This window comes from Rhizoctonia solani, chromosome 5, assembly GCF_016906535.1.
Source record: "Rhizoctonia solani chromosome 5, complete sequence".
Taxonomy (NCBI): domain Eukaryota; kingdom Fungi; phylum Basidiomycota; class Agaricomycetes; order Cantharellales; family Ceratobasidiaceae; genus Rhizoctonia; species Rhizoctonia solani.
In genome coordinates, this window is record NC_057374.1 from 123,649 (window position 1) to 135,981 (window position 12,333).

At 50.4% G+C, this 12,333-nt stretch overlaps 4 protein-coding genes across 4 annotated transcripts; 3 read left to right on the forward strand and 1 right to left on the reverse strand.

Moving 5' to 3' along the window:
- Nucleotides 1-1,050: 1,050 nt before the first annotated feature.
- Nucleotides 1,051-2,631, forward strand: RhiXN_08840 (endo-beta-1,4-xylanase; the record flags this gene model as incomplete). Its single annotated transcript, XM_043328656.1, has 11 exons — nt 1,051-1,138; nt 1,226-1,333; nt 1,399-1,421; nt 1,483-1,564; nt 1,617-1,814; nt 1,874-1,916; nt 1,981-2,002; nt 2,060-2,177; nt 2,249-2,335; nt 2,399-2,460; nt 2,518-2,631. The coding sequence occupies 11 exons, from the start codon at nt 1,051-1,053 to the stop codon at nt 2,629-2,631; spliced, it is 945 nt and encodes a 314-aa protein (XP_043180102.1).
- Nucleotides 2,632-3,136: 505 nt separating this feature from the next.
- On the reverse strand, nt 3,137-4,637 carry RhiXN_08841 (phosphatidylserine decarboxylase family protein; the record flags this gene model as incomplete). The annotated part of the gene is made up of 3 exons (XM_043328657.1): nt 3,137-4,171; nt 4,229-4,564; nt 4,620-4,637. The coding sequence occupies 3 exons, from the start codon at nt 4,635-4,637 to the stop codon at nt 3,137-3,139; spliced, it is 1,389 nt and encodes a 462-aa protein (XP_043180103.1).
- Nucleotides 4,638-5,770: 1,133 nt separating this feature from the next.
- Nucleotides 5,771-7,280, forward strand: RhiXN_08842 (C-14 sterol reductase ERG24; the record flags this gene model as incomplete). Its single annotated transcript, XM_043328658.1, has 6 exons — nt 5,771-6,107; nt 6,159-6,379; nt 6,432-6,644; nt 6,699-6,939; nt 6,994-7,075; nt 7,142-7,280. The coding sequence occupies 6 exons, from the start codon at nt 5,771-5,773 to the stop codon at nt 7,278-7,280; spliced, it is 1,233 nt and encodes a 410-aa protein (XP_043180104.1).
- Nucleotides 7,281-8,256: 976 nt separating this feature from the next.
- Nucleotides 8,257-11,553, forward strand: RhiXN_08843 (copper(2+) exporting ATPase; the record flags this gene model as incomplete). Its single annotated transcript, XM_043328659.1, has 4 exons — nt 8,257-8,692; nt 8,749-10,271; nt 10,324-10,740; nt 10,789-11,553. The coding sequence occupies 4 exons, from the start codon at nt 8,257-8,259 to the stop codon at nt 11,551-11,553; spliced, it is 3,141 nt and encodes a 1,046-aa protein (XP_043180105.1).
- Nucleotides 11,554-12,333: the final 780 nt, after the last annotated feature.

Genomic DNA, 12,333 nt, shown 5'->3' on the forward strand with positions numbered 1-12,333 from the left:
CTAGGTCACCTCTAAATATTTCCCCTTAAAAGACACATGCCCGTCTATATCTGTTATATCATTTGAGGGTCTTTTCAATCTTGTGGTCTCGTCCGCACCCCTTCTATCCCGACGAGACCTGTAGTTAGTCCGAAGTGCCAACGTGAAACTTGGACGTGGCGGTCTGGAACCTGCTAGCGTCTGCGTTGCGGATGTCCACGCAGGTATATGGTAGGAAGTGAGAGCCCCACGCTCTTCAGAGAGCGACCGAGGTCCGAGTGCATAGCTACCAGACATATGAAAACGGTACATCGTCGAGCTTATGTTGATCACAGCCAAGCGTGGCTCGTATCCGTAGCTATTTGTACTGTTGTTGTCTGCGATCTCCCATTTCATATATAGTCCAGGCGCTTATGCTCCCCACTCCGTGCACGCATATAGTACCAATGTCGCTGTGCGGCCGAACAAATACCTCCGCTGTGATCTGGCAACCAGCCTTTACATTGCGATCATATCATCCGCACTATACCCGAGTCTACTCCTCGCCTCTGTTAGTCGCGACATGGATCGGCCTCATGCCGTCAGCGCCAGTGCTTATTTCACGCCCTGTCAGAGCCACAAATGACTGAAAGCGGACTACCCCATGGGGAATGCTCACCTGGTTGCTCATGAGCTCAGCCGGTCCTGATCTACATGAGCCTATGCGCCAGCTAGATTCGCGGTGGTTAAGTGGCTTAAGTTTGTTCCGGTTGTCATCTTATCTCCATTTGGAATATGTCAGGGTGGGCGAACGCGTCGCTGACTATGGAAGCAAGACCCGTGACTGGAATCGGGTTGCAACCGACGGCTTCGCACGCTTGAATGCGCAGGGCTCTAGAGGGTTCGTAGTAGTGGGGCAGAAGATGAGCTGGCTGGGTGTTTCTCCGACTGGGGGGACGAAGAGTATAAAAGCGAAAGTTGGAGCGGTGCAGTTTGTTCAGCAGCTCTCGAGCTATTCGTTCGGTTTACACATTTCTATCACCTCTACCATCTTTCTGATACTTGTATATCGGCCCTCATTCGCTCTCAGCCATGCACTTCAGCACCGCGACTATCCTTGCCGTCTTGGCTGCGACTCCTGCCGTGTTCGGGCAGCTTGACGCGAAAATGAAGTCCAGAGGTCGGTTAGATGACTGCGCCAGCGCCATGACTGAGACTGACTGTCGAGCGTGAACGTCAAACCTGACGCGAACGCGACACCTTATAGGCAAGAAGTACTTCGGTACATGCGCGGACTCTGCCCTGCTGTCCAACTCGCAGAACGCTGCCATCATTCGCTCTGACTTTGGCCAGCTCACCCCGGAGAACAGCGCCAGTGAGTCACGACCGAGCGTGCAAACTATGACTTGGACTGCCCCATACTGATCATCCTGCTTGCAGAATGGGACGCTATCGAGCCGTCGGTAAGGATGTATGCGCTAGGGCACAGCCGCGGACCACTGAACCTGGTTGTTTCACCGACAGAGAGGAAGCTTCAACTTTGGCGGCTTCGACACGCTCGTGAACTTTGCTCAGAGCAACGGAAAGCTCGTTCGCGGACACACATGTACGTGCTTTCGCATCTTCGCCACGAGCGACCGACGCCTGACTTGGCTTAGTCGTCTGGCACTCCCAGCTGCCTTCCTGGGTCAACAACATCGGGGACTCCGGCACCCTGACCTCGGTCATCCAGAACCACATCAGCACGATCGGAAGCCGGTACAGGGGCAAGATCTACGCATGGGACGTGGTGAACGAGATCCTCAACGAAGACGGCACTCTGCGCTCTTCGGTGTTCAGTCGTGTGCTCGGAGAGAGTGAGTGGCTTTGGACTCCACACGTACCGTCGGGTGCGCGAGACTGACTCGATTGGCAGACTTTGTTGCCATCGCCTTCAAGGCTGCGCGCGCTGCTGACCCGTGAGTTCGGTTCCGCAGACGGAGATCGAGTACGTGACACTGACCGACTCATGCTCTCGTCCAGCTCGGCCAAGCTCTACATCAACGTAAGCATCTCATCGAGGCCTGACTCGGAAACGGTTTACTAAGCGACTTGTGCACAGGACTACAACCTCGACTATACCAACAGCAAGGTCAACGGCATGGTCAACCTGGTCAAGCGCCAGAGGGCCGCTGGCACCCCCATCGACGGCATCGGCAGCCAGGCCCATCTCCAGGCGAGTATCAGCCACAAGCGACGTTTCTGAGATCATCGGTGCTAACACGCTACCAAACACAGGCCGGAGGTGCAGGCGGACTGCTAGGTGCCATGCAAGCACTCGCTGGCACGGGAGTACCAGAGGTTGCGATCACCGAGCTTGACATCGCCAGTGCAAATGGTCAGTTCAGGGTCTGAGATTTGGGTACCGTGACCAACCAACTGACGACGAGGGACCGACCAGGCAACGACTACGCTACTGCGGTCAAGGCATGCACTCAAGTCCCCTCGTGCGTCGGAATCACGGTAAGTCAGAGTTTGGATAGCGCAAACGTGCAACAGCGGCTGAGTGGGCTTGTGCAGGTGTGGGGAGTGTCGGACAAGGACTCGTGGCGCTCGGGCAGCAGCCCTCTGCTGTTCAACGGCAGCTACCAGAAGAAGGCTGCATACAACTCTGTGATCTCGGCCCTGTCGTAAGGCGGGAGCGGGGGAAAAGGTGGCGACGCCGACAATGGCGGCAGCAGGCCTATGATGTAACTAGGAATATACTGGCAATTGACTGGTGTGACTTGGAATCTGTACTGTGTGGCCGTGGACGCAGACCGACGAGACTTGCGAGTACACGATCAAGGCGCATACACCCAAGTAAATAGGTATGCTCTGCTTGCTGCAGGCTCGCGAGATACCAGCCAACTTGGCTCTTCAAATGCCCAAGACTAGCAGTTGCCACTCGGGAGTATAGCAGGCTATTGCTCTGTGAGCCTAATACCTGATTGCTGTGGTCCAAGGATTGAAAGATATAAAGGAAGTTTAAGCACCTCACCCATTGCCGGCGATCCCTGATTCTGGGCTTGAATGTGTTTGTAGTTGAGGAGAATACTGACATTAGCTATCGCGTGACACTGTTACTATATACAACGTATCTGAAATATGCTAAAAGCACATCACATCATCAAGTTAGCTCTTCTAGGCCTTTTGAATATCAACCAAGATTCTTATGCTTGTATTCCACGGTGGCTATCGCCACATTCAGCAGTACCTCGCAGTCAGCCTCAGTATATCGCTTGTCAAAGATGACTTTGACTCCGCTTTGAAACAATAGGCAATGGGTCGATCCTCCAAAATGGAACATACCCAGCTGATCCCCTTTCCTGATTATATCTCCCTCCCTGACGGTTACCTCGCAGGTTGAGACCTCACACATACCAACGGCTAGGAATCCAATTAATCCGATTTTTGGATTATCGCATCGTATCCATATAAGTGCCCGAGTAGCAACAGCGGTGATATAAGCTTGGGAGAGCATTTGAGATACAGGATCTGGTCCCTCCGGATTCGCGAAACCCATCGCGGGAGAGGCAGCGTAATATGTGCCAGGTATGAGCTCGACTCGGTCAATGACTCCATTGACGGGGCTAGCCCAGCGATGGTATTTGTATGCGCTAAGAAAAGCCTGGTAAATAGTACCTCCAACGAATTTGTCCATGTAAGGATCATTATTCAGCATGTGTCGTAAAGAGTAGGGAGATCCCTTAAGCCAAAAGCTGTCTGCTTCCTTGATATTAGTGGCGATTCGGTAAACAGTCGATTCGCAAGCACTATTGATGATGTCGTCTCGGTCAGGGAACTCGACAGGGCGGACACCCTCACGCAATTCGCGTGTAAAAAAGTCATCCCAGGATTTGAACCCGTAGTAAGGGGCGCAAGGGTTGCATTTAAATATCTGAGTAAAATTTGGAATATTCTGGCTTGCTTTTGGACCAAACCAGCCATTGTTGTCTGTGGTCAGGTATTCGCGCGAGTCAGGTGAAGACAAGAAGTCAGACCAGGCGTCAAACATTTTCTTGAACTGGGCGTTGACTGCAGGATCCAAGAACACTGCCTGCCCCGCTTCCGTCCCCATTGGCCAATTAAGAATTGCGTTAATAGGAAACCCAACGAACGCATGATCCTCGTAGGGAATAGAATGGGTGATAATATAGTCGAAAGCCTTGAGCATTGTATTGTAATCGCGTATCTGAAAGTTTGTGAGATTGACCAGGATTTAATTAGGAGTCAATCAGCTCAAACATACCTGTGGCCTAAGCGTAGGATCCTTATCATACGGAGAAGTATTCGGAACTTGTTCAAACATTTCATCGAATCCTTTCCTAAGAGCTGGGCTAGTATCGATCAACCTCTTGAACTCGACAATGGTAGGATGGAGATGGTCAACCAAGCGCTCGTCTCCGTTGACTTTGTTGAGTAGACTCGATATATATGGCTCGGAAACTTGGCGATCTCTTGTAGTATACCAACCTCCTACGCGTTCTCCGGCGGTCTGTAAGCTCGGATCATGAATACTATGCTCCCCACGATTAAGAACGACTACCTTATGACCGGCTTGATCATTGGGAAGGAGGGCGCCTGACTTGGGTAATACGTTAAGATGTACACATTTAAGCGTCTGAGCCGAAAGGACTCACCAAGTAAGGTGTACGCATGTGTGAGGGATGTCGGACCCAGAGGGAAACGCGATGTGTTCCAAAGTATTTTAGCGGGGGCTTTTATATTAGATTATTGTCATCATCATGCAGCTATAGAGTATGCCACTGCACGAGTCACATCCGAAGATCCTTTTTTTTCTTTGTTCGCAGCCTCATTCAGTAAGGGAAAAAAGGAGAAGGGATCCCGTGTAATAGACTCGATGGTCTGTAAAGGGCTGGAGCTGGAGATTACTGGGCTGACTGGCTAATTCTAGGTAGACTCAAACTATTTTTGAAGTAGCCAACGGAGCCGACACGGAGCCGGGCCCAAACTATTGGTTTCGACATCTCAATAGTTGTAGAATCATCAATTATCCGTGTTCTCGCACTATTGCGCAGTCATAAGCTATGTTAGAGCTTCAATAATTGATAGACCTGAGCGACTAGTTTGTGATCGGTCGAAATCTTTAATTCGACAGTATTGTGCCCAAAGGCCTGTACACAGAGATTTTGTCTTTGGACGTGCATCAATTCTTCGATCAATGCGTCAGTTTATACCCTGATGGATTGGACGGCGGCTTCAATCTCCGAGAGACATGAAGCGAAAAGGATCGTGGATACATTCAATACTGGATGGCAGGAAGCAAGAGCTCTATCGATTTATCCACGTGTATATTGAGTTCATTTTATCCAAGTAACGTAAGACGTTTATAAAACTCTGCTGTGGCCACGTATCGATAACGGCATCTGGCAATTATGGATAATATTTCACTATCCTGTACAGCTGGTAGAGCTTCAGTTGGTGAGTTTGAGCTACTCGTTACATTCAATTTGAAAGAGAAAAGGGCTGTGTAAGTTTGAACACCGGAAGGAAAACTTAATTAACTGGAGTGGGTTAATTTCAAACAGCAATGCTTGGTTATATGCGTTGTGATTCCCGGTTATTAAGGTCACAGAGAATATCTAACAAGCGCTACACAAATGATGATACGATTGTTGAATACGAATAGTCGATTCCATGGTCCCATATTTCTCTGCTCGATCGACATCGTCTCACTTTCTACACAGTATCAATGATGATTGCACCATATCGTACGACTGTATGACATATATAATCCACATAATTCGACCAGTCATGATCAAACACTAAAATGTCTACCAAAAATCCCAAAACCAATCGATACGAGTTTTTCGGTCCTCCTGGGGCTGCAGCTGTAGCAACCTGCACACCCATCATCGTCTATGGTCTTTATTACAACTGCTCTGAAGCCTCGGGTCTCTGTCAACTACCTACCTGGTCGTTTCCTCTGCAGGTCGTAAGAGCCATAAGCGACGGCAACTGGTGGAAGAGTGCGTTTGACATTCAGGTCACGGTAGCATACTTTGCATGGTATGCATCTCTCGTAGCTGCCTGGTACTGGTTGCCTGGCGAATGGCTCGAAGGGACGGAGCTGCGCACAGGTGGTCATAAAGTATATAAGCTCAATGGTACGATGATATTCATCTCTGGTGAGCTATGAAAACTCATACTTTGGGTAGCATTCAATACGCTCCTACTCAACGTAGGATTGGCGACGGGTTGGATTTTGGTATATGGCCCTCAATCCTTTACTTTCATTTATGACCATTGGGTTGGGCTTTGCAGTGCGGCTATACTCAACTCGCTCGTTCATGCGACCTACTGCTACATCATGTCCACTATCGACGAAGACCAACGGCTCCTATCCCTCAGTGGTAACAGTGGAAACGTCTTCTACGACGTGAGTATGGCTTTTTTTACGTAGTAATTCGGAAGTTGAAACACAACAACAGTGGTTTATTGGGCGCGAACTGAACCCCTCAATCGGACTTTTCGATATCAAATCGTTTGCGGAGCTCCGCCCGGGCATGATCCTTTGGTTCATAATCAACCTCAGCTCGTATTGCAAACAAGTCGTTCATCGTGGAACGTGGTATCCTACCGATTCCATGTTCTTGGTGTTATTATTCCAGTGGGGTTATGTCGTAGATGCACTTTACAACGAGGTAGGTTTCTAGATTGCTCCCCGAACTGGGTACTCAATTTTTTGTCACACACAGCACGCAGTTTTCACTACTAGAGATATTACGATGGACGGTTTCGGATTTATGCTTTCTTTTGGTAGCATCGCATGGGTTCCACTTACGTACTCTGTCCAAGCACGATATCTTGCGTTCAAGCATGTCGAACTAGGTCTATTCTGGACTGTTGTGATTTTTGCCATTCATGCCGTCGGGTACTGGATCTTCAGGGAAAGCAACAACGAAAAGAACGAGTTCAGAAGCGGAAAGAATCCCAAGAGTGGGTGTATTGACTATTCTATCAATAGCTTGTATCTTACCATACTACTCTCAGACCTTCAATCGTTCAAAACAGAACGCGGAACGAGACTTTTGACCAGCGGATGGTGGGGGATATGCCAACACCCCAACTACCTGTGAGTCGAATCCAACGCGCATACATACACCATATTCCCACTTAAAACCTAACCATTTTTCTTTAGAGGAGACTGGATCATGGCTCTATCGTACTCGCTCCCAACCGGCTTCGACACCCCAATCACGTACTTTTACTGCATCTACTTTTTCGTTCTCTTGGTCCACAGGCAAATGCGGGACGAAGAAGCGTGTCGCGAAAAGTAAGGAAAAGTTCCCCTCTATTTTTCGGGCGTTTTGTCGTTGTGTGTGATGGGTGACTCATTGGTGTGTCGTTTTGCACAGGTACGGAAAAGATTGGGAAACGTATACGAGGATGGTACCGTGGAAAATCGTTCCATATGTTTATTAGAAACATATGACCCGGTCGTCCTGGGGCGTTATATGTTATGGCGATGGTGTATCAGTTGGAGAAGCGTACGAATGTAGCTAAAATTGGGCGATGACTGTGCCAAAGCAATTTACGCTTAAAAGGCTCTCTTACGTAATGGATCGGCCTTGTGAGCCGTGTGACTAAGAATAATCACCACCACATCTGGCAGACGTCGTTCGAGTTCCTTGCCATAGACTACCCCCAGTGCCCAGAGGTTCCTATCCGAGGCACAGAGGAGCATGTGGTTGCAACTTCGCATTGGATATTGGGAACATCTACGCGTGGAAAGTAAATTCTCATTCCAACCTGTGCACGCAACAAGTTCGATTTATGTCTTGACCAAATGAACAACTCGAGCGGATGAGTTCATGTGGAAACAATGATATTTAGGCGGAAAGCGAGATAAAATTAGATAAAATTAAATTTAACTTCAATCACAATCCCCAGTCAACAAGGGTGAACAAGATACACCAACAGCGGATACAACCCGCAGCATGTTTCTTCGCTTCCTATTCCTCGCGCACGTGTTGCCTCTGGCCGAGAATCGAGTCGGGCAACGCGCTAGTAAAGTAAACTAGTTGGTAATGTAACGGTTGTACGTTCTCGTGGGGTGAAGGGGATTAAGCCGAGTTGGGGAATCGTCCGAGTCCTTGTCCCCCAGTGACACCTGCTCGACGTGAGCTGCACATTTGTTGTTCGCCGAATTATCAAGAAGTCCCGTATTGGTTCGAGGGTTGTCGTGTAAGTCCTAAACGTGCGTCGTAGGGTGGTACAGAATGTTGAGTGCGGCCTCAGTTCGTATTCGCGCCCATGATCGAAAAGCCACGTACTTGTGGGGGAGGATGCTGTTCTTCCACCGCAGCCGATAAGCCTGTCTTGGAATCGGAGGCAAGCTCTCCAGCGCTGCCGATGTCAACGTCGAGGGGTAGTAGCAGCGACGATACGAAAGATGCATGCCCCACTATCGAGTTCCAGCCGATGGCCACCCCAAATCATGATGACCGACTTGTTGTCCAGAAGCCCGAAAAGAGTGGCTGCAGAGCGACATGCTGCAGCGGAAAGACAGACGATAGCGAAAAGGTGCCTCCTAAACCGATGCAGACCGCCCCGATCCTTCCTGTCCGCGGTCCTTCGGTCAACTACGACAGCAGCGCAAGTCCTGGTCCCTCGTCGTGCCAGGCCACCATTTGCGACGACGACAAGTGCGGCCACGACCTCGCTCCCAAGCAGGAACCCAATGGCAAGTGTCCTCCCGCATGATTCCCAAGATAACCAGTGGCTGACCCTCGGCCCGCCCAAAAGACTACCCCGCCCTCGGTCGTCGACAACTGGTGTTTGGTATCCAGGGCATGGACTGTCCGGGTTGTTCCCCGCGAGTAGTGCGCGCCCTCGTCGAGTTCCCGAGCGTGGCCGACTGCCACGTCGATGTGTTCGCCGGGCGCGCTACGGTGACGTACCACCCTGATCGAGCCAACCCGGACGACATGGCCCGGCGCGTAGTCGCGATGACTGGGTTCCAATGTCACGTCGAGGACGATCAGGTCCTCGGAATAAAAATGCGGCGAATGAATGTTCAGTTGGGTCGGCCCCTGGGCGACGACGGTCTTTTAAAGCTCGAGGGTGTCAATGTGCTTGAGGAAAAGGCGTCCGGTCGTATCGAGCTAGAGTATGAAAGGGGGATGAATCCTCGGGATGTTCTCGCGTTGTTTGCGCCCTGGGATGGGGTGTATGTCCCTCCTTCCAACGAGTCCAGCGTCGATTCGGCGCAAAAAGAGGTCGTTCGTCTGTTGTACCTGACCTTGTTCTCGGCCGTCTTGACTCTTCCTGTTCTGGTCCTGGCATGGGCCCCGTTGCCACCTCGTCCAACTGCCTATGGCGCGGTCTCACTAGCCATGACGACGGTCATCCAAATTGCCATCGCTCGTCCCATCTACGTTTCAGGTATCCGTGCGCTCCTATTCCAGTACACAATCGATATGGATTTGCTGGTGTCCCTGAGTATGGGGACCGCATATGTGTTCTCCACGGTGGCATACGCCTGTGCTGTCGCCGGTAAACCCATCCAAGACGGAGAAAGCTACTTTGAGACGGCGGCGCTGCTCGTGACGCTCGTGATGCTGGGGAGACTCATCGCCGCATACGCCCGTCGGAGGTCCACAAACGCGGTTTCCCGATTAGGATCGATGCAAGCCAGCAAAGCAACACTAGTAGAAACATCCAACGGCCAGGTCCTAACTCGAATCATTCCAGTCGAGCTGCTCCATGTGGGCGATATCGTTCGTATCGCACCGGGGGAACTTATACCCACCGACGGGAAGATTATCAGGGGAGAAGGGTTGGTAGACGAAAGCGCAATCACGGGCGAAAGCGTGCCGGTTTTAAAATCCCCAGCGACCGCGCAGGTACTCATGATGTGTGGGACCACCCTCGTCTCAATCCCTGCCGAGCCGTTACACATTGATATGCGTGTAACGGTAGCTCCTGATGCTAATACTGTGGCCCGCATGGCCGAGCTTATGCAAGGCGCTCAGAGCGCACGGTTACGCGTCCAGGATAAAACGGACCGCGTGGCCGGATGGCTCGCTCCGGCTGCTCTTACGATTGCGATTGTTGCGTTTGTCGGGTGGACTGGTGTCGGTGTCAGGCATGCTTACAAACTCGACGGCCATGAGCGCTCGGGTCAAATTCAAAAAGCCATAGTCGATGCTATTGGATATGCGGTGGCGATTCTAGTTGTCTCTTGTCCTTGCGCGTTGGCCCTATGTGTGCCTATGGTGGCGGTCATTGCCGTCGCAGTGGGTACTCGCCGTGGTGTATTAATCAAGGTTAGTTACCCCTCTTATTTTCCTGATCTCATCTTGAATTTTTTTTAAATAGTCCATCGAGGCTCTAGAGGACGCATGTGACGTCAAAGTGGTCGTATTTGACAAAACGGGCACACTCACCCAAGGCAAACTCGGGATCGAAACCGCCACTTACTATTGCCAAAGTAATCACATCCCATGGGTCGGGTCCGAGCAAGAGATCCAGCAACTCGTCTACGAATTGACCGAAGCGTCCACTCATCCCGTCGCCGTCGCCATCCATGGATCCCTTTCGGCCACTTGCACTTTAACTGGATCGCCGTTGATTAAATCTTCCAATGTCCGGTCTGTACCGGGTAAAGGCCTCGAAGTAACTCTTGATGGGTATGTTATTCGAGGAGGTAATGCGGCTTGGGCAGCTGGTGGCGGTACAGTTCCTTCGAGCTTGAAAGATAATACCGTTTTCATGGTCTCGATCTCGCCAAACACAGTCAGTCGGATTATACTTTTAATTACATGACACTAACTCCAATTACAGCCCCACCCTGAATTCACCACCATCGCCTACTACACACTCTCAGATTCCCTCCGTCCCGACAGCATAAAAACAATCCGACAGCTCACCGCCCGCGGTATCGATGTACACATTCTAAGCGGCGACGCACCAGGCGTGGTCAGTCGCACGGCCGCAGCCCTCGGTATTCCCGATGCCCAAGCCCGCGGCGGGTGTTTACCGGAAGAAAAAGCACAATGGGTCAAGTTTTTTCAGACGGGAGGGATGAACGATGGTGGTGAATGCGGTACCTCGGACTCGGACATTAAATGCTGTAGCTCCGTTGACGTTCCCAATACCACCATCCACAATCACGACCACGACCACGATCACGATCACGGCCACGACAACCATGCCCACACTCGAAAGCGTTCCTCGGCAGATATGAAAAGACGTAAAGTCATGTTCGTCGGAGACGGGACAAACGATGCTCTCGCCCTCGTCCAATCCGACATATCCGTATCCCTCGGAACAGGAACAGACATCGCATCCAATAGCGCAACCGTCGTTCTTCTCTCCCCTCTCTCAACAGGGCTGACCACCTTATTCGCCATCGCGCGCGCATCTCGTCGTCGAGTACGGACCAACATGACCTGGGCGCTCGTATATAATGTTGTCGCTGTTTTGTTTGCGAGTGGGGTCCTGGGGCGGGGGATGAGGATTCCGCCTCAGTGGGCTGGGTTGGGGGAACTGGTCAGTGTGTTGCCTGTTGTGCTTGTTGCGTGGAGTTTGGGGTTGGTGAGGTGGTGAGGCAGAATGGTTTTGGGTTGAGAGGTCGGGAAGTGAGTTGAATTTTGTATAAGGTGAAAGTGTATGACTGTGTAAATATGAAAGTGAAATTCTATGTACCTCTCATGGTTATCAAACTCATAAATGTTGCGAGACCAAGGCAAGTGCTCCCAAGTGAATTTAGAGGCAAGGGAGAAGGTTTTATCTATACGAACAAGGGAAATATTCGGTAAACGTCCTCCGATTTCGTAAAGTACATGCAGAATTAGGGCCAAGTATACGACACCCCGAAACCAAATTGAACTTGTAAGACTGAAAAGACAGAGAAGAGCAAAATGAGATTCTGTTAATGTGACAAATTCGACAACGCGATTCAATAGTATCATGGGTCTTAGTATGTCTGTGGAAATGTCTTGTTTCAGTATGCCCTCCTCGGTATGGCTCACACAGAACAATATGTCGTTACTTTGACGGGACTAGTAGAGATGCTTTCTTTGCTATGCATTAACAATGTGACATAAACCCAAATTATACGATATAGAAGCAAGGAATATATCAACTTGTTAACAGGGGAAATATACCGAGCCGTTCGAGAAGCTTTTGAGACTCCATTTGCCCATAGGTGTAGATGGTTCAGGGCGCGCAACGACCGGTTGGGCATTTTTCCTGGGTTCAATCACATGCATATATGCTGAGTAATAATTATTTCTAAGATAAGATGGATAGGTTAACTATATCTCTACCACAAATTACATAGAAAGTCGACGAGGCATCACGGAGAGAAAATGCCAATGCTTGCAC